The sequence below is a fragment of the Caloenas nicobarica genome, chromosome 3 (genome assembly GCF_036013445.1).
Source record: "Caloenas nicobarica isolate bCalNic1 chromosome 3, bCalNic1.hap1, whole genome shotgun sequence".
NCBI lineage: Eukaryota > Metazoa > Chordata > Aves > Columbiformes > Columbidae > Caloenas > Caloenas nicobarica.
In genome coordinates, this window is record NC_088247.1 from 98,104,653 (window position 1) to 98,131,892 (window position 27,240).

The 27,240-nt window shown below is 45.6% G+C and overlaps 3 protein-coding genes across 6 annotated transcripts; 1 reads left to right on the forward strand and 2 right to left on the reverse strand.

The window, feature by feature from the left end:
* Positions 1-287: 287 nt before the first annotated feature.
* On the reverse strand, positions 288-4,397 carry BATF3 (basic leucine zipper ATF-like transcription factor 3). The gene is made up of 3 exons (XM_065632519.1): positions 4,119-4,397; positions 3,302-3,406; positions 288-827 (listed from the first exon to the last, which is right to left on the reverse strand). Exons 1-3 carry the CDS (start codon positions 4,395-4,397, stop codon positions 642-644), a joined length of 570 nt encoding a protein of 189 aa, XP_065488591.1. The 3' UTR covers positions 288-641.
* Positions 4,398-8,490: 4,093 nt separating this feature from the next.
* NSL1 (NSL1 component of MIS12 kinetochore complex) lies at positions 8,491-20,335 on the reverse strand. The gene is made up of 6 exons (XM_065632248.1): positions 20,092-20,335; positions 19,850-19,934; positions 15,348-15,478; positions 13,385-13,439; positions 10,596-10,663; positions 8,491-9,994 (listed from the first exon to the last, which is right to left on the reverse strand). The coding sequence occupies exons 1-6, from the start codon at positions 20,314-20,316 to the stop codon at positions 9,722-9,724; spliced, it is 837 nt and encodes a 278-aa protein (XP_065488320.1). The 5' UTR covers positions 20,317-20,335; the 3' UTR covers positions 8,491-9,721.
* Positions 20,336-20,395: 60 nt separating this feature from the next.
* TATDN3 (TatD DNase domain containing 3) lies at positions 20,396-26,803 on the forward strand. 4 transcript variants are annotated; one of them, XM_065632249.1, is made up of 10 exons: positions 20,396-20,463; positions 20,543-20,575; positions 20,673-20,818; positions 21,238-21,322; positions 21,985-22,047; positions 23,143-23,252; positions 23,655-23,710; positions 23,928-24,040; positions 25,251-25,331; positions 25,727-26,803. In XM_065632249.1, the coding sequence occupies exons 1-10, from the start codon at positions 20,407-20,409 to the stop codon at positions 25,868-25,870; spliced, it is 888 nt and encodes a 295-aa protein (XP_065488321.1). In that variant the 5' UTR covers positions 20,396-20,406; the 3' UTR covers positions 25,871-26,803. The 4 variants fall into 4 exon arrangements, with proteins under 4 accessions (XP_065488321.1, XP_065488322.1, XP_065488323.1 ...); XM_065632250.1 differs by having other exon boundaries at positions 25,254-25,331; XM_065632251.1 differs by having other exon boundaries at positions 20,673-20,746.
* Positions 26,804-27,240: the final 437 nt, after the last annotated feature.

A 27,240-nucleotide genomic window follows, 5' to 3' on the forward strand; every position in this document is an offset into this window, starting at 1 on the left:
TTGGGATATTAAAGAAATAAAGACTGGGAAAACTCATTTGTTACTCATACTTCAAAAGAGGAACCAATGAAGAGGTGATAAGCAAATAATAAAACAACTGACCGGAAGGTTAGCATTAGACTTTGGATTTGACCAGTAAAGAAAAAGTGGAGATGTTATAAAGACTTTCATTACTGAAGAAGGTAGAGAACATCATAAAGATGGGACATCGCTTTTATTAACCAAACCTATTTAGAGAAAAAAAAACAGCAGCCAGAAGGTGATACACAGGGATGACAAGTGACAAAGGGTTACTGGCAGTGGATGTGTGGGACAAAGACATCCCAGCCCAGGGCTGGGAGTTTTCCCTGTCTACATTCCATCACGCGACGGTGGGCTGCATCACACTTTGACATTTCTGAATGCAAAACCACGTCTCGAAGATTCTACCAAATAAGAAGTCGCAGTTCGAGTTGTCTTTTTTCCCACGCTGGTGTTTTCCTGAGATTCAGAAGACTATAGCACTTCAACATGGAGAAGGGCTGTGTGGTCATATCCAACCCTCTTCGATGGAAGACCTGCATCATAAACAGGTGGTTCTTCAAATCTCCTGTTAATGGCACTTTCACACAATCACATTTAAAGGCGATCGAGGAGAGCTCTCATCTTGGCAGGCAGCTGGCGAGTGCATCGGGCCTTGGTACGGTCACAAAGTTCATGGTGCAGTGCAATAGTGGACAGATCTTTTCATGATCCTTCAACACTTCACTCAAGTGTTTCATTTCATCTGTTAGCTTTACGATTTCTCTTTTCAGGGAGGTATTTTCTTGCTCAAGAGACTCATATTCCTGGAAGGAGAAAAAAAAAAAAAATAAGAGCCTACTCATAGTCAAAACATTCTTTTCAGTGATTCCACCTTGAGTATATTCATGTATCAGTAGAAAAGTGTGGTTTCTCATTGCAATGTGCAAAATGCAAACGAAAGACAGACACGGCCTGGGTGCTGGAACAGAGCAAGTGCTTTATGACCTGTACCCTGACCACGCAGCGACTCCTTGCACAGCCCTGAAGACCAGGAGGTGCCGCTGGCCCTCGGGTGTCCCTAGCAGCCCAGGGCTACAGGCGTGGGTGGCTGCGTCCCCTTGGTGGCCTCTTCCAGCCCCAGGGCCACCTCTGCTGGGAAGAGCCCACCCTGCTCTGCCCTGTCAGAGCAGAGAAAATGAAAGCACCGAGCGCAGGTAGGTGCTGGGAAAAGCCAGTGGCTGGCATTGCTGGGGAGGAAAGGGCAGCCCCTGCCCTGGGCCAAGGTGCGAAAGGCCATTTCCCCAGGTGCCAGCTGAGATGCACACTTGGCACAACGCATCCAGTACCAGCCTGGCCAGGGCTTGTCACCACCTGCTCAGGTGCCCGGGAACTCAAGGGCAGGAGGAGGGGAGCACCAAGCCAGCTTGTTCTCAGCCCCACTTTGTCACCAGAAGGTCTGACCACTGCCTTAGTTATCGCTGACCCAGGCTGCTTTTGAGCTAAGGCTTCTCTGGCAGTGAACAAGCTGCTATTAACTGCAGGGGAGTTTTGGGGTGTTCTGCAGCATATGTCTATTAATGGATGCAAGGCTTGCACGTTACATTTTTTTGATAACTGCACCTCTCAAGTGTCCCTGCTGTCAAGACTTCTCATCCCAAAGAGCAGAGAGCTAGAGGTTCAGAGCCAGCCCACAGAAAACCTGCAGGTGTCTGCACCTCGCTGCTGGCCGAGGGCTCAACACTCACCCACTCAATCTCACCCCCCTGGGAAAGCTTCAGAGCAAACTTCAAAGCCTACACATGCCTTAAAAGGGCTGTTTAGCAGGCAGCAGGGAGAACGTCTCACGCAGTGCTCCTCTGGGCAGCCTGGGACTGCTTCTGCTGCCCTTGGTTGCAGGAGTGGATCCCCTTGCCCTCCCTCGCATCCTTCCTCCACTCACCACCTCTCACGGAGTAAAACAGGCATGGTACTCCTGACACATTGTTGCTGCCAACTCCAGCAAAGTCGTCCATCCCCAGCTCTGGCTCTGCCCACCTCTTGTTGCCCCAAGCCCCATGGGGTTGGGTTTTGTAGTAAGTATTACTCTCTCGTTGCTCTGTCCCATTTTCAGGAATGAGACTATCAAATTGTTCTTGCTAAGAATGAACGCCTATTCAAACAGATCTGCCTGCATCTGGGAAAACTCCCGTGCCTGAGATGAAGATTCCCAGCACGAGGAAGATCATCAAGTCCAGGAGGAACATCAGAGTGGCTGCAGGATGGCGCAGGGCCCAGAAATTATTCCACAAAAGCCAGGGGTTACCCCTTTCCAGAAGTACCCTGCACCTGGCTTTCTCAGGCGCTGACTCAGAGGACATCTGGGAAAAACCAAACCCCAAACTCTCCACGTTGTCCTTCTTGGCCTCTGCTGACTATTGGCAGATCCTTCCACACTGAGAAAAAGAAAAGCCTGTGCCGAACCTCCAGAGTTGAACAACTGACTTGGCCACAATTGCAGCAGCAGCACAAACACTTACCCCAAGAGCCCCAGCTACAACAGAAGCACTGTTGTGTGAGGTAACATCCAAAAACAGAGAAAGGGGATTCCTGTCCTCCAGCATTTGCACTGAGGACCAGAGAAAACGACACCACATTGTGATATTGAGAAGAAGTATTAAGAGTTTCTGGAAGAATCTGTTACTTTCATGGGTTTTTTGGAAACACCCACTGTTATTTATCAGAGCATACAAGTATAACAGCTAACTGAACTGAGCTCTCATGCTTGGAGGTTTGAAAGTTCCTAAGAAGCCTTTTCAACAGGGTATTTCTGTCTCACACCACAGTTTTAGAATTGACTTAAGCCAGTACTGCCACTAAGCAGCGTGGTCCCCTCCTCCTCCGTCGCCTTCTCCCGCGTAAGGCAGCAAACATTCATCCATTGCCATAGAGAATGTGACAAGCTTAACACTAATCCGGAAGAAAATGGGTTTGTTTTAGCCCAGAGGAGCCCTGTGATCCAGTTCACTGGGTGGCCAGGGGAATGGCAAAAGAGGGAGGGCAAGGCAAGGGCAAGGCGAGGGCAAGACCACATCTCTCCCTGGCAGTGTCATCAGTGGCAGAGCTGCACTAACATGAGCATCGGTGTCCAGGGGCTCCTGGCCAGGCACCCTGCAGCACATTTCTCTCTGCCTCACACCACAGCCCTCTGAGCTGGATTAGTGTGAAGACAGGCCCGCATCTGCTTAAGAAGTCCTGTTTATTGTAAAGTCCCATGCTTGGTACCCAAGATGTGCCCGCAAAACGTCAAGTATCCATTCACCTCGTGAAGTTTATCTGCTTTCTGAGTTTGCTTCTTTCGGCTCCTCTGCGCAGCAACTCGGTTTTTTTCTCTCCTCCTTACTTTCCTGTCGTCTTCTTCGTGACTCTGGAAGACATGAGCCAGAAATATCTCGCTGGTTTTTAGGGTACACGCAGAGGCTCCTGAACTCGGGTGTAAAAGGGTTGCTGAGCGCGGGCACATACTCCCAATTTCAGAGCACCTGACCCCGGCCTCCCGCAGACCGCACGGTGCCTGCAAAGGGCAGCGCATCCCCCCGCCCCGCTGCACAGGTGGGCCCCGAGGCGGAGAGGTGGAAGCCGGCAGGGATGCCCGGGGGATGCTGCAGAGCCCCGCTGATGGAGAAACTTGCGCACCCCCGTCACCCACGGCGGGGACCTGCGCTCCTGCTCCGCACGACGGGCAGCGTTTTCCACCTGCCTTGCCCCGGGGCGAACGAGGAGACGGAGGTGCGAGCGGCGGGGAGGAAAGCCGGGCTCCCGCTGCAGCCGCACCCGCTGGCGGCGGAGCAGCCCCGCTCCCCTCCCGCGGCTTCTCCCGGTGCCCTCCCGGCTGCGTGCGGCGGGGGAAAAGCCGCTGATCGCGCCGTGTGCCGGCTGCAGGGAGCTTTCCGCGCACCGCCGCCGGGTCGCCTGCTATCCCACCGGCGCCGCAGCCGCCTCCCGGGAAGAGAAGGGCAAATGCCCGGGGGCAGCGGGCACCCCCGACAAGGCGCTGCCCGGCGTGACTCAGCCCCATGTGCCCGCCCGCCCGCCTCCAGCGCTGATCCCCGCCGCCCTGCCGCTGCCCCTGCCCCTACCTGCTGGCTGCCCTCGGCCGCCGCGCTCCGAGGCAGCGCGCTGCCCCCCGCCGCCGGGACGGCGCAGGACATCCCGCCGGCTGCGGAGCCGCCCCGGGGCGCCGCTGGGCTCCCCCGGCCCGCAGGGTTGGGAGGGGAAGGGAGAGCAGGGCGGGCCGGGGAGGGGCAGGGGACGCACCGCCCCGGCACCTGGCACCCCTCGGCCCGGGGGCGGAGCCGCCGCTCCACCGCGGGAGCCCCGCCGCACCGCCCCGCTCCGGGCCGCCCCGCCGCCCGCATGGCCGTCACATGGAGCTCGGCGACAGTTGCGCCACGCCGGGGGGAACCGGGAGCCCCGGATCGCCTGGACCCCCTGGTCCCCACTGCTTCCCCCCCCGGGCCGGATGCCCCGGCTCTCAGCCCCCCGCGCCGGCAAGGGTGCCCGTCCCCCGGGACCGCGGCGTCTGCTCAGCCCCCGGGAGCCGGGGGAAAGCCCGCACCCCCGGGGCACGCTGCTGCCGGGCAGGAGCTGCCTGAAAATCCCCCGGAGAGCCCCAGCCCCGGTGCCCGGCCGGTCCCGACCCGACACCCCTCCGGGCGGCCCGACTCGCGCTTTCGGCTGCAGAAATAACCGCACCGCAGTTTCTCTTCTCCCCACGTTTCCTCCCGGCGGCAGGGCGAGGAGGCCAGGCTGCCCCCGGGAGCCGGCCCAGCCCTCCCGTAGCGCCCCCCGGGCGATGCCCCCCCGGTGCGGGCGACCGGCTCACCCCCGGCCGCTCCTGCCGGCTGAGCTTCTGCGACATCGGCTCTCAGAAGCGGCGTGAGCTCCGGAGAAGTGACAGCCGGTTCAGTCAGGGTTCGGGGGCTTGAGGACACGGCACCGGTGCCGGGATAAAGCGATTTTCACTTTCGCTACTCGCCCTGTTCCTTTAAATAATAAGGAAATGCCTCAGGCTTCTTGTAAAGGCGAAGCCAGACACGGACTGCTGAAAACGCAGTTGCCGCCGGCAAAAATATCTCCGTTCGACTGTTCGGCCTAGAGTATTTTATCAGCCGGAACAATGTTTCTTTTATCCCTCCACTTTTCCCTACATTTTAATTAAACCGCTATGTCCTTCTGCTCTGCACGAAAGAAAAGCTGTTTGCACCGAGAGGTACTTCATTTGTATGTGGTACCTGATGTGCACTCCTGGCTGTGCTTGACTCACAGCTGGTGAACACATGGCCATGTGAGCAGGGTTAGGTGCCCCCAACCTGCAGGGCAGTCAGCCATAAAGCCCCAAGTATCTTAATAAATCAGATACTTCCCTATTTTTCTGTTTTCCCTAGAAGTTTGAGTCATCCAGCTTAGACGAAGATGAGGTTACGAAGTTCGTAAACTGAGTAAATAGAGACTATCCTTTCAGGAAGATCTGGCACACAGTTCGTGTGGAAGGTGAGAGAATTGCGCTGCCCAGAAGAGTCAAACTGAGGTCTGTGCCCTGCTACGGGTTTCCTGGTAGTCTCCAGGACCACCAGCATTACTGACAAATCTGAGCAGGACTTCCTTGGTGGGAAGCTCTTCTCTCCAGCTGCTCCACCTCAAAGCAGCTTGTGTTTCCATCTTCCGGGCTACCCCAACCTTTGCTTTTGCGCATTCCCAGAGCTCCTCCAACCCTGGAAGACTGAGTACCTGTGAGCCTTCCCTATCGGAATGACCCATAACCCAGACGAGCCTCCTTTGCCAAAGTGCCTTGACCTACCCTGCATCCCCAGACTGCACTGGGTCTCCCAAGCATCTTACAGCCCCCTGGTTTCTTTAAAAGCAGTCTTGCTTCTCCCTTCCTCCATCACCCAACGCATCAACACCAGGATGCTCACCAAAGGGGTGCTCATGGAGGTGGCAGAAGCACTGTGGTTCAGCACTGTTCTCCAGCTGAGGGGATCCAAACCAACACCTCCTGGAGGGCAGCCCCGGCAGCCAGGCGGTAAGGGTGAGTCGCTCTCAACTGCTCCACTGAAACAGTCCAATCTTGCATTAATTACACATCAGGCAGTTAAAGAACAGCAGTGAAAATATGGGCACGAGTGGAAACATACTTGGGATAGTTGCTTAAAAGGAGAGCACAGGGCTCCTTGTTGCCTTTGTAGCTTAAGCGCAGCTGAAGTAAACAGGCTAGAATCCGGTATTTTTGGAAGCTTGGAGAACAGGTATATTGTCTTGCAATAAAATCTATGAACCATGCGGGCAAAATACCTCAACAGCCCTTTGGAGTGATCTGCAGGAAATAAAAGCCTCCTTCCACAGAGGGACTTCCAACTGGCCCCACATGAACCTCTCGTGCTTTTCCAGAAGCAACGCACCCGTTTTTGGCAACTGCACAACCAAGAGATCTAACAGCATCATGTCCCAAGCAGCTTACCAATAATTTTTTAGTGCTGAATAAATATCTACTTCATTGAATAACTCCCGACAGCCATAGAGTAAGGTTCCCAGGATCCCACAATTATGGGACAAGTCACAGGACAGTCCCCTTGAGCCTGAGTACAGTCTGCCCTCGTTCAAAGTGGCAAAGGAAATGAAAAGTCAAAATTTGCTTATTGGGGACAAGTTTCTGCTCAGTATTCAAGCTATCTCTGGTACATCTGTATCAGATGCCTACACAGTAATTCCAGGTAACACAGCAGTAAAGGCAGAACGTTTCTACGCAGGAGAGAAAACAAGCCCAGAAAGCAGTCTAGTCAGCTGAGTTTACATTCTAGAATGGCAGTTTATCGGTGATTTTTGTCTGCTCTGAAGCAGCCTACACACACGCAGCCCAGAGCGGCTGAACACAGCTTAGACCAGCGCGGCTCTTCTGAAGAACGGCACGTAGCAGGACTGGGTTTCAGAGCACCCAAGCTTTCAAAGAGACACTGGTGTCCACAGGAAGTTTCTGGAAGAGGAGCTTCCCTGCATGCTGTTCATCATCCCATTTATTCAAAAACTACACGTAGCAAAAGCATGCGTAGATACTGCTCCAATTTGCAAGTTGTTCTTCAGTGGGGATGGCGCACCCTCACGAGCCATAGGCACGCCGCTGGCACTACAACACTAACAAAAAAATGAGATGTTCCATCTCACCCCAAAAAGCCAAGAAATTCAAACTCGGTTTGCAAATGTTCTCAAGCGTTTATCACCACTGAGCTGCCTTACAAGATTCAAAGGCTATATAAAGAAAAACTACCAGACATTTCTTGATGCAATACCAATTCGCCCCAAGTTAAAAATAACAAGTTTGGATGTTGTGACATTTCAGTAGAAGCCTGATTAGACACTTGTGTTGCACAACACTGCTGATTTCTATGAAAAGTTAACTGAAGGACAAAAGACCACTGGAATGGGAAAAAAAATATTTTATATATTTCTGGCAGTGGGAAGAATAGATCCCAGGCAGTGCTAGCTGCAGGTATCACTTGCTGTAGAAATTTTTAATAATCATTTGAAAAACAGCTGAACATCGAAGCGTTGAGTGTAGCTCATCCCAGAACTTACACTTAAAGGAAGGTCCTTCCATTCCATTGCCACTTGGCCAAAAGCAGCCACCGGAGATTTATAAATTCACAGCTCACATTGCACTTTGAATCTTTATTGACTGTTTTCGCCATCCTTCTTTATGCTATTTATTTGGCCAGTGCTTCCAGATGCATTTTTATTTTTCCACTCAGCTGCAGCTGAAACAACAGTGATGGAACAAGACCCAACTGTCCTCACTCAGGGCACTCACTCCCACTTTCCTTTGAATCCCATGCAGACGACCCATCCTGCAATCTCACAACACTAACATGCACTGTAGGGTGAATTTATTAATTCACTTATTAAGTCTTAACCCACAGTGCTCTCCCTCCATATTTCTTAAGGCATTTGTCCTACCTTGGCCATTTGAGACGTGCCTGTTCCTCACTGTTTTCTGTGCTGGCCTATCATTATTTGGAGAGAACAGCAGGGAGTCTTCCTATCAACACAGAAAATGTTCAAATATCGTCATGGCAGACATGCTAAATCTTGCACAGTATCTGTGGATCTCGGTGAAGGAAGCCATGGTGGGGATTTTTAACCCAGCACGGAGCACACGTGCTTAAAGCTGCTAGAGCAGCAAGTTGCTGTGTGAAAAACCCTCCCAGTCACTCGTTCCACAGCTTCGTTGCTCCAGTCCCTCTCACATCCTGCCCTCTCTTGCATTAGACGCTTTGTAGCCCTGAGATTAATAACAGTTAAAAGGCAGTGAATGGAACTACTTCAGTGACTTGAGCCAAAATTTAACACAGGTGTCTTCTGAAGTACACTCACTGCTCAGTCACTACCTATTCCAGGATTAGAACCAACAACAATAACTGAAACTTTGATCTTTCTTAATTGATTTAATTTACTTTGTATAAAAACACACTTTTGTATATACAAGAGCGACGGGAAACAAATATTTACAGAGGATTAAATATACAAAGTCTTGGTACAGTTGCTCACCTTTACGAAATAAATGATGCTAAAATCTGTCACACATTTTCTTGAAAATTTTCGGTCTCTTAAGGCATTAAATCGGAGCTAACCTTCTTACCACAGTACATTTCATTAATAAAGCTTCTAAAAAAACCCCCTCCATTTACTGTGTGAGAAATACGTTACATATTAGATGTATTTACTGCAAGCACATGCAATCATAAAACAGAAAAAGTTATGAATGGTTAAGGCACAATGCTCAAATTAGCACTACTGTGCTATTGTTTAGGTACTAACCTGTAAAGAAAAACTAAAAGTAAGCTAGCTCAACTTAATACCATTTACTAGCCTAAACTGATCTTTGAAGTTTAGTCAAACATCACAAATGCATATATGACCCAGGTCAAGATCCTGTAATGTGTAGAAATATTGTCCAGGAAACCCCCAGACTGCATAGTTGGATTACAGGAAATGAAATATCAGATGGTAAAATGTGGATGGTCAGATCCTTGTTCAGAAGAGCACACTGCAAGTAGGTACATACAGTTACTAAAAATCCAAGTTTAAACAAACATGACTATAAATAAGCCCAGCTGACCTAAATTCAGGAAAGGTGGAATAGCAGGAACCAATGTCACATTTGTGTGTGGCTTTTCTAAAAACTGTCACATCATAGCAAATCTGGTGTTTCCTATACGGTCCGGTGTCTATTTCTTTTTAATTTATTTAAAAAACAGCTATCCGACTCAGTAATAAATGAAGGTGCATTAGGAGAACTAGTCACTCTCCAATCTCTTCAGAGACATGCTTAATGTAAACGAGCCCTTAGTGGTTTACTAAAAGACTACTCACATACATAAAGCACCTGCACAGCCCTGAGAAGGATGACGACTCAAGCTAAATGCTGTAATAAAAGAGCAAATAAAAGAGAGTTAATCAGCAAATACACTTGCCGGATATCAGATGCTACTGGTATGCGTAGGCTTTTATATACCATCAGTGTAACAGTAAACATAGAAATATTTAAAAGGATCAAAGACTGAATAAGTAATGAAAGTGCCATGTGTAGCACTGAATTAGACAGGAGACGAAGGTTTAAGAAAAAAGACTGAGCACACTGAACAAGAGTACGATCAAGTCTCCAATCTGAAAACAGTAAATGAGAAATTCATGAGCTGAGAGTAATTTTCCTCCGAAGTGGATAGCGTCTTCTTTCTGATGAATCTATGGCTTTTTTTCTTTTTAGCAAGACACAATTTTTACTGGTATCAGCATTTGTGGGCGTGACTTCTCCTGGTGATACAAACTTTTGGACATTATTTTCCTGCTTCACATTGCAACCAACAAAGACTTCTTGCCGCAGCTTGCAGAGTTCCAAGGTTGGTTGCCAAGTTAACACTTGGGAAAAACCTTCTGCTCGTTCTATTAGTGCTGGCAGAGACTGCAAAAACAAACCCAAGTATCTCATGTTACACGGGAAAAGTAATGGTTACAGTGAATAAAATATGTTAATTAGACTCTGACAGGCACAAAAGCTTCAGTGTCTGCAGAGATGGTCCTCAGGATGGCAGATGAAGGCTGGGAACTCAGAGCTACCAGCCTAGCAGTGACCAGGTCTAAACTCAGAGGCCATGCAAGTATGTCAAGTTTAAAAGTTCCTTCGTGACATCTCTAAGCTGACTTAGCATCACAGGAACACCACAGTTCATGTCTAAGCTGGTACTGAAGTAATAAATGTCACATGCTATATGAAGGTATACAGGTTTTCAAAAGATATTTTATTTTTCATATGCTGCAGGTTCTAAAATCTCTGTAAAAAATATTTCCTATAGCCACAGGGTAATCCTCCTTACTACCATGTGAGGGGGAAAGCTTTACAGATACAACTTCAGCAGTCCAAACCTAAAGATATACTTGCTTCAAAAGCACACACTTTTTTGTACAAAACTATCAACAAGAGGAGTTAGAACTCCTGTTTAGTGACATATTAACAGATCAAGAAAATAAAAAACATATCCTCTCGGAACACACAGAGATCTCACCTTCATTGCTCCACTGATCTGCTTGGATGCCATTTCTGTCACCTGCTTCAGATCTACGATGTAAGCATCTACAGAAAAACACGAAGCCCAGATAAACTTCTGAAACATAACTCCCTCCCCCAGCACTTGCTATGGAGTTCTTAGAAATCAGACAGAAAAGCAGTCCCTGTATAAAGTTTAAACCTACAAAACATCCCTTTCATTATAGCATTGACAGTAACTGCCGGTATATTTCATCCTACTATTATTACTCTTTATCACTCAAAAGGTAGTAGTGTCTGGCGGTCTCAACTACAGCAAGCCACGACAGTTCTTCACTAGAAAACCTGCAGCTTATACAAAACATGAGATGCAAAGGCAGTATCTGACATAAAGAGAACAGTTACAAAGAAAAACAATCTGTTTTCAAGCCTTTCAAGCTCATATTTGATAAAAATATATGAAAATAGAAGAATAAACACAGCTGTGGAGAAAATGAGATGAAGAAAATCCATTTTAAAGATAGGAAAAAATAATATTAAAGCTCCAACAAGTCTACTTGTACAGTAAAGGCTACATTTTTCTCCTGGCTTAACTTACCAAGCATTAATACAAGAATAAAAAAGAACCAAGCATAAACAACATGAACTGCATTCATAAGAAAAGAAAGAAAAAGAAGCTTTCAGAAACATCGAAGCAGACAGCAGGTGCAGATACTGGAGGAAAACGGAATATACTTGATTGCAGTAACAACTTCACAGGATCATCAACATGATAGATGTCTTTGACAATTGATTTACAAGCAATAATTATTCTTTACGTGATTTGCACGTTCTCTGCCATTATTCTGTCTGCAATGCTATGCCACCAACGAAAACTGAAAAATCAGCAGATAAGCATGTGTGCCCCTGGGAAATAAGCAGCCTCACCTCCACTACTATTATTTTTCTGCAGGGCTTCACCAGTGCCGGCAGCATGATACTGCGTTAGATGGTGCACTCACCCCTAAACCTTTGCAGATTTAAACACAGCGTTCTGCTTTGAAGTCTATCTCATTAGTGCTACTCCAGATAATTTCAGTCAATCACTGTATTGTAGCACAGGGTGACAGTGATCCCCTGCTGAAATGTAGTAAGAAGGAAGAGATGGTGTTTTGTTGAATTGTCTGTCTGCATGCCCAACGTGCTGATCAGACTGGGTTTAGGAACAGATAATCCATGTATGGACATGGACACTAAAATGCACTATAATTCAGAGTCTGGAAGGAAAACCACACCCACAGCAGCCTCTTTAAACATACTGTGGAGGCCTATGAATGGACCTTCTCTAAAAGAGGATGTGTCCATAATGAAGCATTCTTACAGCAGAGTATTAGAATTAGAAGCCTGCCTAGGAAATGGCAAGGAAGGGGTTAAATAAAAACTATTACCTGGATTATTCCAGTTATATAGAAAGACTGATACACAGTCAAATGAAATTTGCCTGCAGTTCAGCTTTACATGGACAGCATTATATTCCTCAGTGTTCAAGGCTTTCCAAAACAAAGGGAAATGAAAAAAGGAAATGAAAGGTATTGAGTAATGTAAACATTTTAGTTTGTGGCCACTGTACTTGCTAAACCGGGATACATAAACTTCCCAAAGACTACATAATACTAAAATTCAGCACAAACTATCTGCGATCTGGGCTAGGACTTTGCTGTTACCTAATGTAAAAAGGCAATACCTTGGTGCAAACTGTTACTAACTTGCAAGAAGTACTTAATTCACATCAGAAAAACACAGATCTGGATACTCGAAACCAAAAGAAATCCAGATACGAAGCGACGCCTTTTTACTGCTCCTGTTAGCTGCTTTGCTGCACAGGCTGGCGCTTCTGGAAGCAAAGTCTCCTGTCTGCAAAGAGGAAACGATGCCCAGGGTGAAGGCAGATCAGCAGGGTGAGAACTGGAAGATTAAGCTCAGCTTCTCAAACTTCACTTAACACCACGGCTTGTTACACCAGCTTTACATTATGTGCAGTAATCCATAGTGAGAGTTGCGTACCACGCTTTTCAACTTGGAACAGCATTGGTAAATTCCGTTATTTTTCAATATTTAAGAACAGGGAAGATAGAACTTTCCAGTCCTTAAGGCCAGCCTTATCAAAGCACATCCCAGTCATCAGCTGCAAAATACACCACCTTGTTCCAAGGAGTTTGTATAAACAACCTTTCAAAAGCATGTAGCAAACTTCGGACACTGTTTGCAGTTTTCTTTCTTCACCAATCCTTGTAAACGACACATGGCAAGATAAAATTTGATGCCTACTTTGCAAGCTAGGAGAACGAACGCTGCTGTCCCTGAGTACTACACAACTGTTTTCAATTCCCTGAAGAAACAGACTGATTAGGAAGAGAGACTGAAGCATTTCTAGTATTCATGTAAAAGGAACACCAGAACGGTCAAAGTATAATGTCAGCGGTCCATCTAGTTCCCCATCTGGCCACCACCAGTGGTGAAGAAGAGAAGTAACAAAACCTACCGAGGGCAGCTCTGTGACAATTTCTACCCAATACAGACACAGCAGCCGGCTTTTGCCTTTAAGTACAGCACCTAACAGCAGATGGGACTTAGAACAGGAGAAATGGACACAACGAACTGATGCAGCAATACATTCAGTTATGACAAACTTCTAGCTATTTTAGTTGATTATTTAAACAGTTTATTTTAAATAAATTTAAAGAGAGGAAACTGCTTAAACATTTACAGCTAATCAGTAAGGCAGGCAGTGTTTCATCGGTACAGTTGTCCTCCCCATGAAATCTTTACCTTGAGAAGGCTGGGGTCTTATCTCTTCTGGTGTTACCACAGGCTGGTAGAGCTTCTGCATATGGGGGAAAAAAAAATAATAATAAAAAAATTCTGAAATACCCTTTCAGTTTAATAGATAGCTAATATACACACAGCAGTCAGAACAATGGAGAAAGTCTTAATACAGGGAGATGACAGTAGAATTATTTAGATAAAGAATGTATTAGCGGTACAGTTTATAGATATGCAGTTACTGGAAATAGTTTTTTGGTTAACACAGTTAAGTTCACTACAAACACATCTCTAAAATCTGCTATAGTTTTCAGAATTCTAAGTATTAAAGCACGAGAACTAAACTGAAATCCAGGTATTTTGCAAGAAGCATTGCCACCTGCTGCACAACTGAGGAAAAAGAGCTGCTCAGGAGCCATTCACAAAACCAGTACGCGTTCACAGAGGAGCAAACTCGAATGAAGAGTACATAAAGACAAAAAAATAAGAAAACTATTTAAATGACTACATTCTAGGCCTGCAACTACTTATGTGTAAATTAGAACACTCTCCTTCACAAACCAGGCTCTCTGGCTTTTTGTTCCTACGTGAGTCTTGTGATGACATCAGTCAATTCTGACATGAAGTTAATAATAACAAAATATTAGTTTTATTAATTATTTATATTAAAAGGTGGAATTAGAAGTAACTACAAGGGAAGAAGGAAACAAAGCAAAGACATGGGAATGTAAGTTAGATCATCTGCAAGTCAGTATTCCTCACTACTTCAGAAGCAGTCCTTCAACCTTCTTCAACCAAAAGAGAGTAGGAGGAAAGTTAATTATTCCTCCCTGTAGTTTTACTGGAGCAAGTTTTTCACAGTTCAAAAATCTTCTTAGCAAGTTTACAGTAACAGCTCCAAGCACAAGAACAAACATTGCTTGCATTATCCTCAAACATCACAGAATGTATCGACTGAAAATCTACAGGATGATCTCTGGCTTTGACAATTACAGAGGGATCACCACACTAATGAATGGTTCTCTCCAGATAAACTGCATTTAAATACTGCATCTTCATAGTTGCTCTTTATGCCTCAAAAAACAGGCATCCCAGGAGTAGCTAGGGTCAAAAAGAACATAAAAATTCCTCAACCAAAAGCAGAGAAACCACTAGTACCTTTGCACAAGTATCATAGAATAGTTTGGGTTGGAAGGGACCTTCAAAGCTCATCTAGCCCAACCCCCCTGCCATGAGCAGGGACATCTTCAACCAGATCAGGTTGCTCAGAGCCCCGTCCAGCCTGGCCTGGAATGTCTCCAGGAATGGGGCATCTACCACCTCTCTGGGCAACTTGTGCCAGTGTTTCACCACCCTCAGTGTAAAAAAAAGTCTTCCCCATGCAGGAAAGAAATTTAGCAACCAAGGACACGACTAGGTTGTTTAATGCCAGTAATTACTCTATACTCAGTGTAGAGAAATTACTGTACCTATTCATTAATCCACATTATTTTTTTTCCTGTCTTTACTGAAAGTATTTACTCAATGTAGTTACTAGCTCAACGACAGCGCTTAGAAAAACACAGACATCTTTCTAACACTCATATACTGCACATGATAATATCTGTATGTATCATAAGATTTAGTACCTCAACCAGCCTTCAGCCAAGCATTTCAGAAACCTGGATCTGACAAGATAAATAGGTGTATACTGGCTTGTAAACCATGAGTCCTCATGTTGAAGCAGTCTGTTTAAGTAACTTGGGGAACTGTCCCACAGGCCCGATTCACTCACAGTCACACTATTTTGTAGTAACACTCATTTTACCGAAGAAACAATGCAAAAACCCAATTTCACTATATGACAAAGGATCAAAAGCACCTACAGGAAGGACCTTAAAGGTCAAGATTAGATGATTTATTTCTTCGAGTTACATGTGGTCAGCAGCTACTATATGCAAAGGTTCTCTGAAAATCTTAGATTACTCACCAACATCTCTTGCTCTGCTTTCATGGTTTGGACAGCATGCATCAGGATCTTTTTAGGCCACTGCTTACGCTTTGCTGTTGTCTCTACTACTAGTTCATCAAATTGATCTTCAAGAATTTTAATACTGGAACCTAAATATGACAAACATACAAAGTTATTGTAGGAATTATCCTACTTTTTTTTTTAATTTGAGAGAAAGTTATAAGGAAAAAACCAGCTTTAGATCTGAAATAAGAAATCATATAAAAATTAGAGCACAACTTGATGGTGGCCAGTTACTTTTGAAGTAAAAGACCTCGGTGTGGGGCAGAGAGGAGGCAGAGAACCATCTGTGAAAAAAATCAAAAATGTAATTAACTATGAACTCTGAATCTATGAAGAAAGTCTCACAAAGAAATGGCTCTCTTTCAAGATAACTTGTTTTTCAATTGAAAAAAGCAATGCAAAATGCAGCAAGAAAAGCGGTTTATCTGCATAATTTACAAGCAGTAAACAAACACCAACTGTTCAAACAGTAATTTGAAGCCTAACGGATTTTATATCATATAGAGTACAAATATGCAGTTTAACATCACAATCATAGAATCATTTTGGTTGGAAAAGACTTTTAAGATCATCGAGTCCAACCATAACCTAACTCTGGCACTAACCCATGTCCCTAAGAACCTCATCTACATGTCTTTTAAATACCTTCAGGGATGGTGACTCCACCACTTCCCTGGGCAGCCTGTTCCAATGCTTGACAACCCTCTTCGGGAAGAAATCCTTCCTAATGTCCAATCTGAATCTTCCCTGATGCAACTTGAGGCCATTTCCTCTTGTCCTATCACTTGCTACTTGGGAGAAGAACCCAACACCCTCCATGCTACAACCTCCTTTCAGGTAGTTGTAGACAGCAACAAGGTCTCCCCTCAGCCTCCTTTTCTCCAGGCTGAACAGCCCCAGCCCTTCAGCTCCTCCTCAAACTTGTTCTTCAGACCCCTCACGAGCCTCATTGTCCTTCTCTGAACTCCAGCTCCAGCACAATATAAGATGCCACATTAATGAAATATTCGGCATCTTGGTGACATCTGTAATGACTAGTCATAAGGACTCCGCAAAAACCAAAACATCATCTTTCATCATTTGAGACCCAAGAGACGGTATGTGGCAGAAGCTGACTTTTGCAGCTTGCTTTCCCAATCATAAGACTAGACTAAATACCTAGAACATATTTTTGGCTGTCAACTGGTGTTTTTACTATTGCTACCCTACTAAAGGTACTTAGCTTCTCCAAGACGGTAATTAACAATTTTAAAAGCTTAAGATACTATTTTAAAACTGGTTTCATAGACAAGCAAATGCCTACATTATAAACTATAAACAATTAAGAGTTGTAGAAGGAAACAGAACTGCTCAATCTTATATCCTAACTGCATGTAACTGAAAGGTAGTGCATATTTCTATATTCTTCCATGTGCACACTCATGTAATTTTTCTCCCCCAGTGGAGGTTTGAAACGTTGACAATAGTCTTGCGTTCTTAGTTTTTCAATTTAATTTTGTAAACTCCTTAGCATTTAAATTCAATGTTCCTACTAATGTATTGAGCACAACTTGCAAGTCATGCAATGTTTTCAACGCAGTGGTAAAGAACGAATTTTGAGCACCCTCTCTTGGTCAATCTGTGTAGAATCAGATTATTGTAAACCTCAGAAAGGCAAAAATCAAGGTTTTAAGAGTTTGCAGGTTGGTTTGTTTGTTTTATGATGAACATGAAATCATTTAAGTACAGAGAGGAAAGACCTGAACCACTGGTCAACGTAAACACTGAAGGCACAAAATGCCAGGTCGCTTGGTGATTCAAACTGGATCAGATAGGTACATGAATAATTATGCCAAATTGAAAAGCACAATACAGTCCTTACACCTGCTTTACGCCAGCTGCAGTAAGATCACAGTATCTCAGCTGGCATAAAGTTAGACTTGTACGGAGAAAGGATACCTTACTGAAAATAACATCCATCTGGACCAAGTTTTCCTATTAAGAAAATCCTGTTAAGAATTTTTGAACAAATTTGAATGAGTTAAGTGAGGCTGAATCAGTTTGGCATTTTGCATCACAAAAGCAGTGCATTTTTGACCTTAGAGTAAAAGGAGCTGGAGTGTTATCAATCTAGAACTGCAACTGCAGAAGCTTCCTGACCAAAAAACAGCTCAAGGAGCTCTTTCTCCATAGCCAGTTCAATATATCTGTATTTTCAGCTTCGTGCCACTGTAAAAAGCATCAAGTTGCAGGCAAAACACATCTAATGCTAACACAGGCGAGCAAATGAATCACACTGAAATTTTGTTTGGACACCACACTACCAATATTCTCCACTACTGTTACTTGAAAGACAACCATTATAAGCATATTGTATTTATCACATATATTATTATATAGCAATAATTTTAAATTATTACTTAATTTGTATATTAAATAGCAGCAACAAACATACTACTAGTCTCCTGTTAGGAAGAGGTCCTGGCCAATGTCCCCATCACAAGATCACTCAGGCTGGAATGGGCTTCAGGAGGCTCCTCCTGACTCAAGCCTCCTGCTCACACCAGCCAGGGTCAACACCCAGTTCAAACCAGGTCACTCCAGACACTTTTGTCCAGTTGGTTCTTGGAAGCCTCCAGTGCTGGAGGCTATGCAAGCTCTCTGGACAATGCTCAGTTATCCCAGTAGTGATTTTTTTACTCCCTTACGTCAGGTTAGAACCTCTCCTTTCAATATGACCCTTGCCTGTGGTTCTCCCACTCCTCAGTAGGCTGGCTCCATATTTCCTGTAACCCCTGTAGGTACCAGAAGGCTGGCTGCTCTTCTCTGGGCTAAACAAGCCAGTTCGCTCAGGCTCAACCCACACGGCAAGTGCTCCAGTCCTCCACTCCAGTTTGTCAAACTGAGTGCACTACTCCAGATGTGCTCTCGCGAAGTGCAGAGGAAAGGCAACTAATCACTTCCCTGGATCAAATGACTGCACTCCCGTTGACACAATATCCTAGGCTGGCTCACGGTTAGCCCACCAGGACCCTCAGGCCCTTGGCATCCTGCACCTCTGCAGGGGGTTATCCCATTCCAGGTTTAGGGCTTTGCTTTTTGTCCTTGCTGAACTTCACGAGATTCCCAGATGCATTTCTCCAACCTGTTTATGCTCCACTGAACGGGCCTGCCCTTGAGCATATTTGCTGCATCCCACCCTGGTTGATGTTAGCTGCAAACTGGGTGAGGGCACCTTCCACCTCCTCGTCCAGGTCACGGATAAAGACAGTAACAAGAACAGGTCCCAGAATAGACACCTTGTAATCAACCCTGAGGTAAAAGTATGAGCAATTAAACCTCTGAGCTCAATGATCCAGCCACGATTCTCACCTACCTAGACCATAACATCCTAGCCTGGATCCTCTGAGAGACTGTCATTGAGTACTGGAGCAATTCCAATGGAAGACCACCGAGATGGCTGGCATCTGGAGCACAGGATGTAGGAGAAGCAGCCGAGGGAGCTGGGCTTGCTCAGCCAGGAGAACAGAATGCTAGGGGGTAATACAACTGCTACCCTCAGCTACCTAAAAGGTGGTTCCAGAGGGGACAGAGGCAGCCTCTTCCCAGAGGTGTGCAGCAAAAGGAAGAGCAGCAACAGACAGGTTACTGCAAAGGAAATTCCAACAGGCCACAGGAAAGGAATTTTTCACCATCAGGGCTGTCCAAAACAGAACACAATTGCCCAGAGGGGTGGGAAGCCTCCGGACTAGGAAGCTATTGCTGTGTTCTAGCTTTAAAAATAGACCACTTTACTCTATCCCATTAAATTTTTTATATTCCCTTTGATAGGAGAAGCTGATGAAATGGAACATACTCTTTCCTAACCTCTCGAATGAAAAAATCTTGCTTTGAAATACCAGCTTCCTAAAAGCTTGCTGTAGACTTTCCAGCAAGACAGCTGCCATTAAACTTTGATAAACCTTGATTTTTGCCATGCTAATATCAGGTACTTTGGGAGTCTCTAAGCTGCTTTTCTCTGGCATTCAAGAGAAGATCCTTTATAGAATGACAGAACGCCCTGAGCTGGAAGGGACCCACAAGGATCAAGTCCAACTTTTAGTTATGTAGGCACCATACCACTGAGAGCTGGAACTTGTGCCTCAAGATCTACAAGGATCTTGACAGAAGTGTCAAATCGAGCAAGGTTCCTTCAGATAAAGCTGTTTCCTCTTTTCTGGGACACAGGTCACTACATGTCTTGGTCACCCTTTTCGTTTACGAGCACTGCTCTGCCAGAACCACGCTCCTGCAGGGCAGCTCTCCAGAGCTTTACACAGGCACATCCGAGCTGGAGTTTGCTCCATGAGCATCCTTACTGCCACAGACAGCTGGCGGAAAAAACACCCAATTAAAAATACCACATGCAAAAAAAAAAAAAAAAAAAAAGCCAGAACAAAACCACCCAGAGCAGGAAACTAATGGAAACCAACACATACCGCTCTGCAGCTCGGAGTCCTCCGAAGTCTCCTCCCAGGGCTGCCCATCGATGGTAACGTTCTCCCTCACCGCTGCCTCGAAGTTCTGCAAGACAGTGGGGGGGCCTGAGCAGCCACCCTTGGGGTGCGGGGCCGCACCGCCTGCGGCTGACGCGGCCCCTGCAGCCCCCGCGCCGCCCTGCCCGGGCCGGCCACCTCAGGGGACACAGCCGCACGGTCCCGCCGCTCCCGCTCAGCCTCACCCAGAGCGCCTCTCCCGCGGCGGCGGGCCCGCCCGGCTGCCCCTGCGCCAGGGCCCGCACGAAGGGCGCGCACAGCGCCAGCACCTCGCTCAGCCCGCGCCGCGAGCAGCAGCGCACCCGCGGGTCGCGCCGGGCGGCGGCCGCGCTGAGCGCCAGCCCCGCGTCCGCCTCTCCCGGCGGCGGCGGCGGCGGCGACAACAACGGCGGGGCCGAGCCGGCCGCCATTTCCCGCCTCCGCCGCCAGGAAAATGCCGGCCCGGAAGCAGAACCCGCGGGCTCCCCTCCCCTCCCCTTCCCGTCATCCGCGGGCGCGGCATGGCGGCGGGGCCGGTGGACTGCCACTGCCACCTCGCCGCGCCCTGCTTCCAGGCGGTGAGGCGCGGAGGGGCGGGCGCGGCGCGGCATGGCGGCGGCGCGGCCCCGGCGCTGAGGCGGTGCGTGTCTCTTGCAGGACGTGGCGGCCGTGGTGCGGGCGGCGGAGCAGGTGAGGCGGCCGGCAGCGACCCTCTCCCCGCTCCTCCCCGGCCCCGCCGCCCGGCCCGGCCCGGCCTCAGCGGGTCGGGGGTTTCTGTCTGCCGCAGGCGGCGGTGTCGGCGCTGCTGGTGGTGTCGGAGCAGGCGGGGGAGTTCCGGAGCGTCGTGGAGCTGTCGGAGAGGTGCGGGGCCCACCCGTGTCCGCGCCGTGACGGGAGCGACTGGCGGCGGGGGACGTGCCGCCCTTTGCCTTGGTCAGGCCGGGCTTGCTTTTTGGCTCCAAACTTGTTTTCTCTGTGGTCCACGGAATGGTTGGGTTGGAAGGACCGCTGGAGATTTAGTCCAACCCACCTGCGAAAGCAGGTTCACCAGAGCAGATCGCACAGGAAGGTGTCCAAGCAGGTTTGAATGTCTCCAGAGGAGACTCCACAGCCTCTCTGGGCAGCCTGTTCCAGGGCTCTGTCACCCTCACTGAGAAGTTGTTTCTCCTCATATTCAGATGGAACCTCCTGTGCTTCAGTCTGTGCCCGTTGTCCCTCATCCTGTTGTTGGGCACCACTGAAAAGAGTCTGGTCCCGTCCTCTTGTCACCCACCCTTGAGATACTTTTAAGCATTGATGAGATCTCAGCCTTCTCCAGTCCCTCACGCTACTGATACATATTCTGCGTCCAGGTTCCCAGGGTTTGTTCTGCCCTGCCTGGGAGTTCACCCGGTCCAAGAGGTTTCGCCAGAGGAGCAGCGCAGCGTTACTTTGAAGGTAAAGCACGGGCAAGTTAGGTCAGTGCAGCTATGAAGTGCTGCTGGGATTGCTCAGGGCAGATGACGGGATGCTCCAGTCTGCCCAAATTAACTTCAGATCTGCCCAGGGACTTTTCTGCGCTTCTGTAATACAGAATACCCAGCAGACCAAATCCCAGGGTCTCTTAGCACATCCATTTGTTTTTGTTAGTCCTGAAGCAGAATTGGTTCACTGGAGTCATCTGGTCATATAACTGCAGTGAAACAATGTTAAAAATCCCGAGTGAGTGTTTTGCTTACGGCAAGCAGCACATGTGTGCCTTTGCAGATGTCCCTTTGCTAGCATGGGAAGTTGAAGGCGACCATTTGTGTCCTTAGCCTGAAAAACCTGGAGTTTTTCTGCAGCCATTTGATGTTACCAGGCTTTTTATAGGCCTTGTTTTAATCGCCTCTTATGCTTCTGTGGAAATATCAAATTGAGATGGAGGGTCATTAAGTAGAGAAGGGAAATCCTGCAGGTTTCTAAAATCTGTCTGACTGCACAACTTGCAGTAATGGCAAGTTTTAAGGTAAAGAATTCAAGAACAATGAAGGAAGTTCTAATTTAATCATAATGCTGAGTTCATACCCCTTCCATCTTGTAAAGGCAGTGAGGGTTGCATCTTTAATTTGTTTTTGCAGGATCTGGATGCTGCATTGCCACTTATAGAACTCTACAAAGACAAATTGGTGGGAATCGGAGAAGTAAGTAGCATTCCATAACTTGTTTAAACATCTGTGTCTTTGGCAGCATCGGTCACCAGAATTATAGAAACTTACTGAATACTTGGTTTTGTGTATGCAATAAGTATTGCTGTCAGGCTGAACAAGCTCTAATTCCGATTTGTAATTGTCTTGACGTGCTTTCCATCATAGATTTACCCGATTCCCTCTTTTCCTTCATTATCACTATTGGGAAATAGATGGCATTTATGCTGGTGGATTTAGTAGGAAGAATTGCATAATTATGCTATTTTATCTTAAATGTCTTTTGAGCTGTTCTCTGGCACAGTGACGTGTCAAGTCATGTTGATATCCTCATTCAGATCCTCCCTGCTTTCTTCCCTGGCAAAGTCAGGCTAAGCGATGATTTCGGTACACCTCACTGACTTGTACAGTCTTCTTCTTGTGATCCCTCCTCTGTCTGTATCTGCATGTTGTCTCCTGTCTTACATTTGTTTATAAACTAATTGAGGCTTGAAAGCTTTAGGGTAGAGTCTGTCTTTTGTGCGTTGGTATTGGAGGGACTTATGGCTGTTTCTGCACTGGCTGCAGAAAAAGCAGTTATTGGCAGAGCTTTGTAGCTACACTCGCCATGTTGTACTTGTAGTGTATATCAAGGACTTTGGTTGGTGTAACTGTGAGTGGGTCTGCTTTGACAAACTTTAAATTTTGCCTGAACATGTTTAAATCAAAAAAGTATATTATTAAAGGTTAATTTTTTGTTAGAGGTAGGGCTAAAGCTACAGGTTCAGGTCAGAAATTTTACTTATATTGGAGATCCAGATTTGAGACTTAAACTGAAATAATATTCAATAGAATATAAACCCCCAGAAAACCAGTTGCAGATTAAGATGTTAAATACACTCACAAGTGCTTTCATAGTTGAAAAGCTTATGGTAGAGAATGGATTCCTTTCTGAGTTAAGCTACAGTTGAGCTCACTGTAATTGCAATCTCTAGTATATATATTTTGAAATGCCTTGCAGGTTCGAAGCATCGTTTGCCTTTATATATGGTATTGTGGTTTAGTCAACTGTTAGGTTTCTAAAATATTTTCACTTCTCTTCTTGTACTCTAGGTTGGACTAGATTTCACTCCCAGATTTGCCAGCACAGATGAACAGAAGGAAGGACAAAGACAGGTCTTGATCAAGCAGATTGAGTTAGCAAGAAGACTGGATTTGCCTTTGTAGGTTTTATTTATATTAGTAGAATAATTTTCCAGATCTCAGTAACGTGTAAATATTTCCCAGGATTTGTAGTTACTAAGAGCCCACAGAACTTTTCTTACATGGATTAAACTGGCACAAGTGTCCTGTCAATCTGCAATTTGAGATTTATTTATAGAATTTTTGCTATGTTTGCACTTGAATGAAGTGGTCTCCTGTGTCCTGTCTTTGCAATGCTGTTGCTATATCTTCACTGTAGCTAAAATGGTTCATGCATATGTCTCTAGATTTTTTTCCCGATAAAAGGTGTAATAAAGATTAATTGCTTTCTTCCAAAGCTGCTGATAGTTCATTTGTGTTTACAAAAAAAAAAAAAGTATTTTGCTGAATTTCCTAATGCCAGTCCTTTCCTTGCTGTGCAGAAATGTTCATTCCCGCTCAGCTGGAAGACCAACCATTAATCTCTTAAAGGAACAAGGTATGTGTTTAATGCATTTTCTCCTATCATGTTTTTTTGGCAACAGGATTTCTTCAGTTTTGCCATGTCCTCACATCAGTTTGTGTACATGAAAGTTGGGAGGAATAGTGCAGAGGTTCTGTATTCATTCTTTATGGGGCTGAGGTCCCATTGGAAGCTGACATTGCAGACCTGCTGTAAAAGCTGCTCATGAGTTGGTTTGCTTCTTTCCTCCGAGGTGCTACGAAGGTGTTGCTCCATGCATTTGATGGGAAGCCGTCTGTAGCGATGGACGGGGTGAAAGCTGGATACTTCTTCTCCATTCCTCCTTCCATTATAAGGAGTGAACAGGTAACATTTAAAGGGGTTTGCTTCTTCTCAGTGCTTTGGGATTTCAGCTAGTAGCTGACAGTTTACGATGGCAAACAGAACTGTTTTTACTGTGCAGCTCAGGAATATGCTCATTTTTTAAGTTTGTACAGTTTGAAGTGGGACTAGCAGTATGTGTGTACGGTTGCTATCACCTGACATTTCTCAGTAGGAGTGTCAGTTGCTTATAGCATTGCACATTTTTACTTTGGCTAAATTTCTATGTGAGGCTATTGCCTTAGCTAGAGTTTGAGAGGAAATTTTGGCTAAAACAGTCCAGCTATTCCCCAGTAACAAGGGTTAAGAAAATAGGCATTTTTTTCTCAGTTTAATGTGGTTTCTGATGAACTCTTCATTGGAAGCTTCTGTCACTGTACTCTTTTAGAGCAGGGACATGCCATGTGGAAAAGGACTAGTTTGTGTCTCAGTGCTGTGACACTTTTTGTTCAAAAGGAAATCTGCTCAAAATTGGTTGTTACAGACCTTTGAAAAATTGCGATTATCACAAGGTACGCCCAGCAAAGAAGCAGCTAAATTCCATAAAGATGTTTTCAGTCAGGTTCAGCCCTTGATTTGGTGAGACTGCTCTTTTAATTTCTACTCTGGGCTGCTGCAAGGTATGCTGACTCTATTATTTTGGGGGACCAGTCTGTTTCCATCCTGTATCATTAACACTTTTTGTGTTAAGCTCATGAAATGTTAGAAAGGAAAGGGCATGATTGAAGTGGAGGGGATGTGAGGGATGGATGTAGATAGAGATGAGGTTAGGAACTTGGAGAAAGGAAAACAAACTGATGTTGAGGAGTAAAAGCAGTGGTGGGAAAAAGCTACACAAATACTATAGATACAGCAAAATAGTAAATTAAAATTGCACTGGCAACTCTCAGTATAGGTTATTTTGTGCAATATAATTACACGATTTAATAAATAACAGTGGATTCAGTGTTTAGATAATAGTACTTCAGATATTTAGAAAATGAGATAATCTAAATTTGAAGGGACTTCTTGAAGTATACCTTCCTGGTATTCTTGCTTTCATTCTGAAGTTGTTGATAAAATGCAGGCAGTGGCACCAAAGTCTTTTGATACTGCTTTTAAATGCAGAGGATATCCTTCCTTCGTACTTTTTTTTTGTTTTTTGCCACAGGTCTAAGTGCATAAAGCATTTAATAACTGTCTTATTTTCTTCAAGAAGCAGAAACTTGTGAAGCTGTTACCTCTGGAAAGTATGTGCTTAGAAACTGACTCTCCTGCTTTGGGGCCTGAAAAACAGGTAAATTATTTGGGGAGGAACCTCTGTGTGTGTATATCCAAACCCACACATTATGGAAGTTAATTACTGGCACGGGAGAGTGATGTAGTGTAAGTACGGACAAGGGACAAAAGAGGTTACCAAGTGAAGATTTTGAGATTAAAAAATCTGTGCTCTTGAGGCTGGGAAAGGAGAAGAAATTCCAGGAATGGGCAAAGGGGAAAAGAATTCAAGAATCATGGAATCGTTTAGGTGGGAAAAGACCCTTAAGATTGAGTCCAACTGTAAACCAAGAAGGATAGTTATAATTTCTGCCACAGATGCCACGATCTGACTGAAGTTGTGTGAGGAGGCACTGAATCTGAAATGACTGTCACCTGTAGGGATCTGTAATTTGTTCTTTTTTTCTTTTTCAGATGAGAAATGAACCAAAAAATATTTACATTGCTGCAGAATATATTGCCAAAATTAAAGGAATTCCAGTTGAAGAAGTTATAGAAGTGACTACACAGAATGCACTGAAAGTATTCCCCAAACTTCAGAACTTTCTTTGGATGTAGACTTAGAAATATGTAATATTGCAGAAACTATTATTTATGGTATAATTAAAAAACAATGCACATCTTGTCTTAAAGTGGAGTTTTGTTGCTGGAAAGTTCAAGAAGTGAGCAATGTGTTATATAGATGCATAGAATGGATATAGTGAATTTCTCAACTACATTCTTTGGCCGACATCATTGTCATCCCTCAGATATGATAAAGACAGGTTGCTCATTTGTATCTCTCTTATGTCTCTGAATGCATAGTTGGTAAAGAAGAGCACCACAAAAAGGGTCAGTTTAGTTTCTCGGACTCTTTGCTCAGCTGCTCCCAGGCTGGGAGATGGCCAATGTGTGGTGATGTATGTTCCCCTCATGCCTTAATTTCTGCTGACCAGAAGTCAGTGCGTTATGGTTCCACTCGTGATACATAAGCTCCTGTTAGGACTTGCAGACTGCGTATCCCTTTCTGAGCAATAAAAACCCAGCTGGACAGACGTTCAGTGTATGTCCCATTAACTGGGCTTTGTGAGTGATGCAGAAACAACACTTCTGATTTCTTTCAAAATACAGTTGGAAGGTGTGGGGAAAAAATGGAAGATTGCCAAGGAGGATTGTAAACACGCTCAAGTGGCATGTGGCTGGGGCGGAGAAAAACACATGTATCATAGTAATTGTTTAGTCTTGTGTGTTGGACAACTAGAATATCTCTGTTTAGATAACACCTGTGATAAACTTACAGGCACCTTGTGGAACATCCTTAAGGTTCCTGCCACGCTGTGAGAACAAACAAAACACAGTGGTAAATTACACCTGTGTGAACCCTTGAAATCCAGGTGAAAACGGTGGGTTTGGTGATCCTCTAGCATGGACTGAGCTCCATGGTGCCTGTTGTCCCTGCTTGTGAGCTTCTGCCTGGGTGCTGCTTCAGGGATCCCATGGCTGACAAGGTAATGAAAATAAATTTATTCTGCATTTCATCCTTGGTTTTGTGGTTGTTCCTGTGTCCTGCCTGCGCTGGCTCATGCAGAGTGAATTACAGCCCTTCTCTCTTTTTCCCTTGTATACAGTAACTGAACAGTTGCTCGGATCTTCACTGTTTTGTGAAAGGTTTGCTTTGACTATGATTTTATTTAAAATCATATTCAAAGGAAGAACCCTGGGTTTGTTCCTATTTCAAGGGCTTACTCTTCTGACTGCTCAGTATCAGGAGACATGAGATGTGAATGGGAGACCAGCCCAGTTCGTGAGATCTTGGAGGTATCTGTTTGCTGTGGATTCTGCGACGTTGGCTGGTGTCCTAAAAACTGAACCTTGTGCTCCCTCTCAGCACCTATGTGGACGTGGGCTTCTTGACATACCAAGCAAAATTTTGCTGATTATAAGCCAGC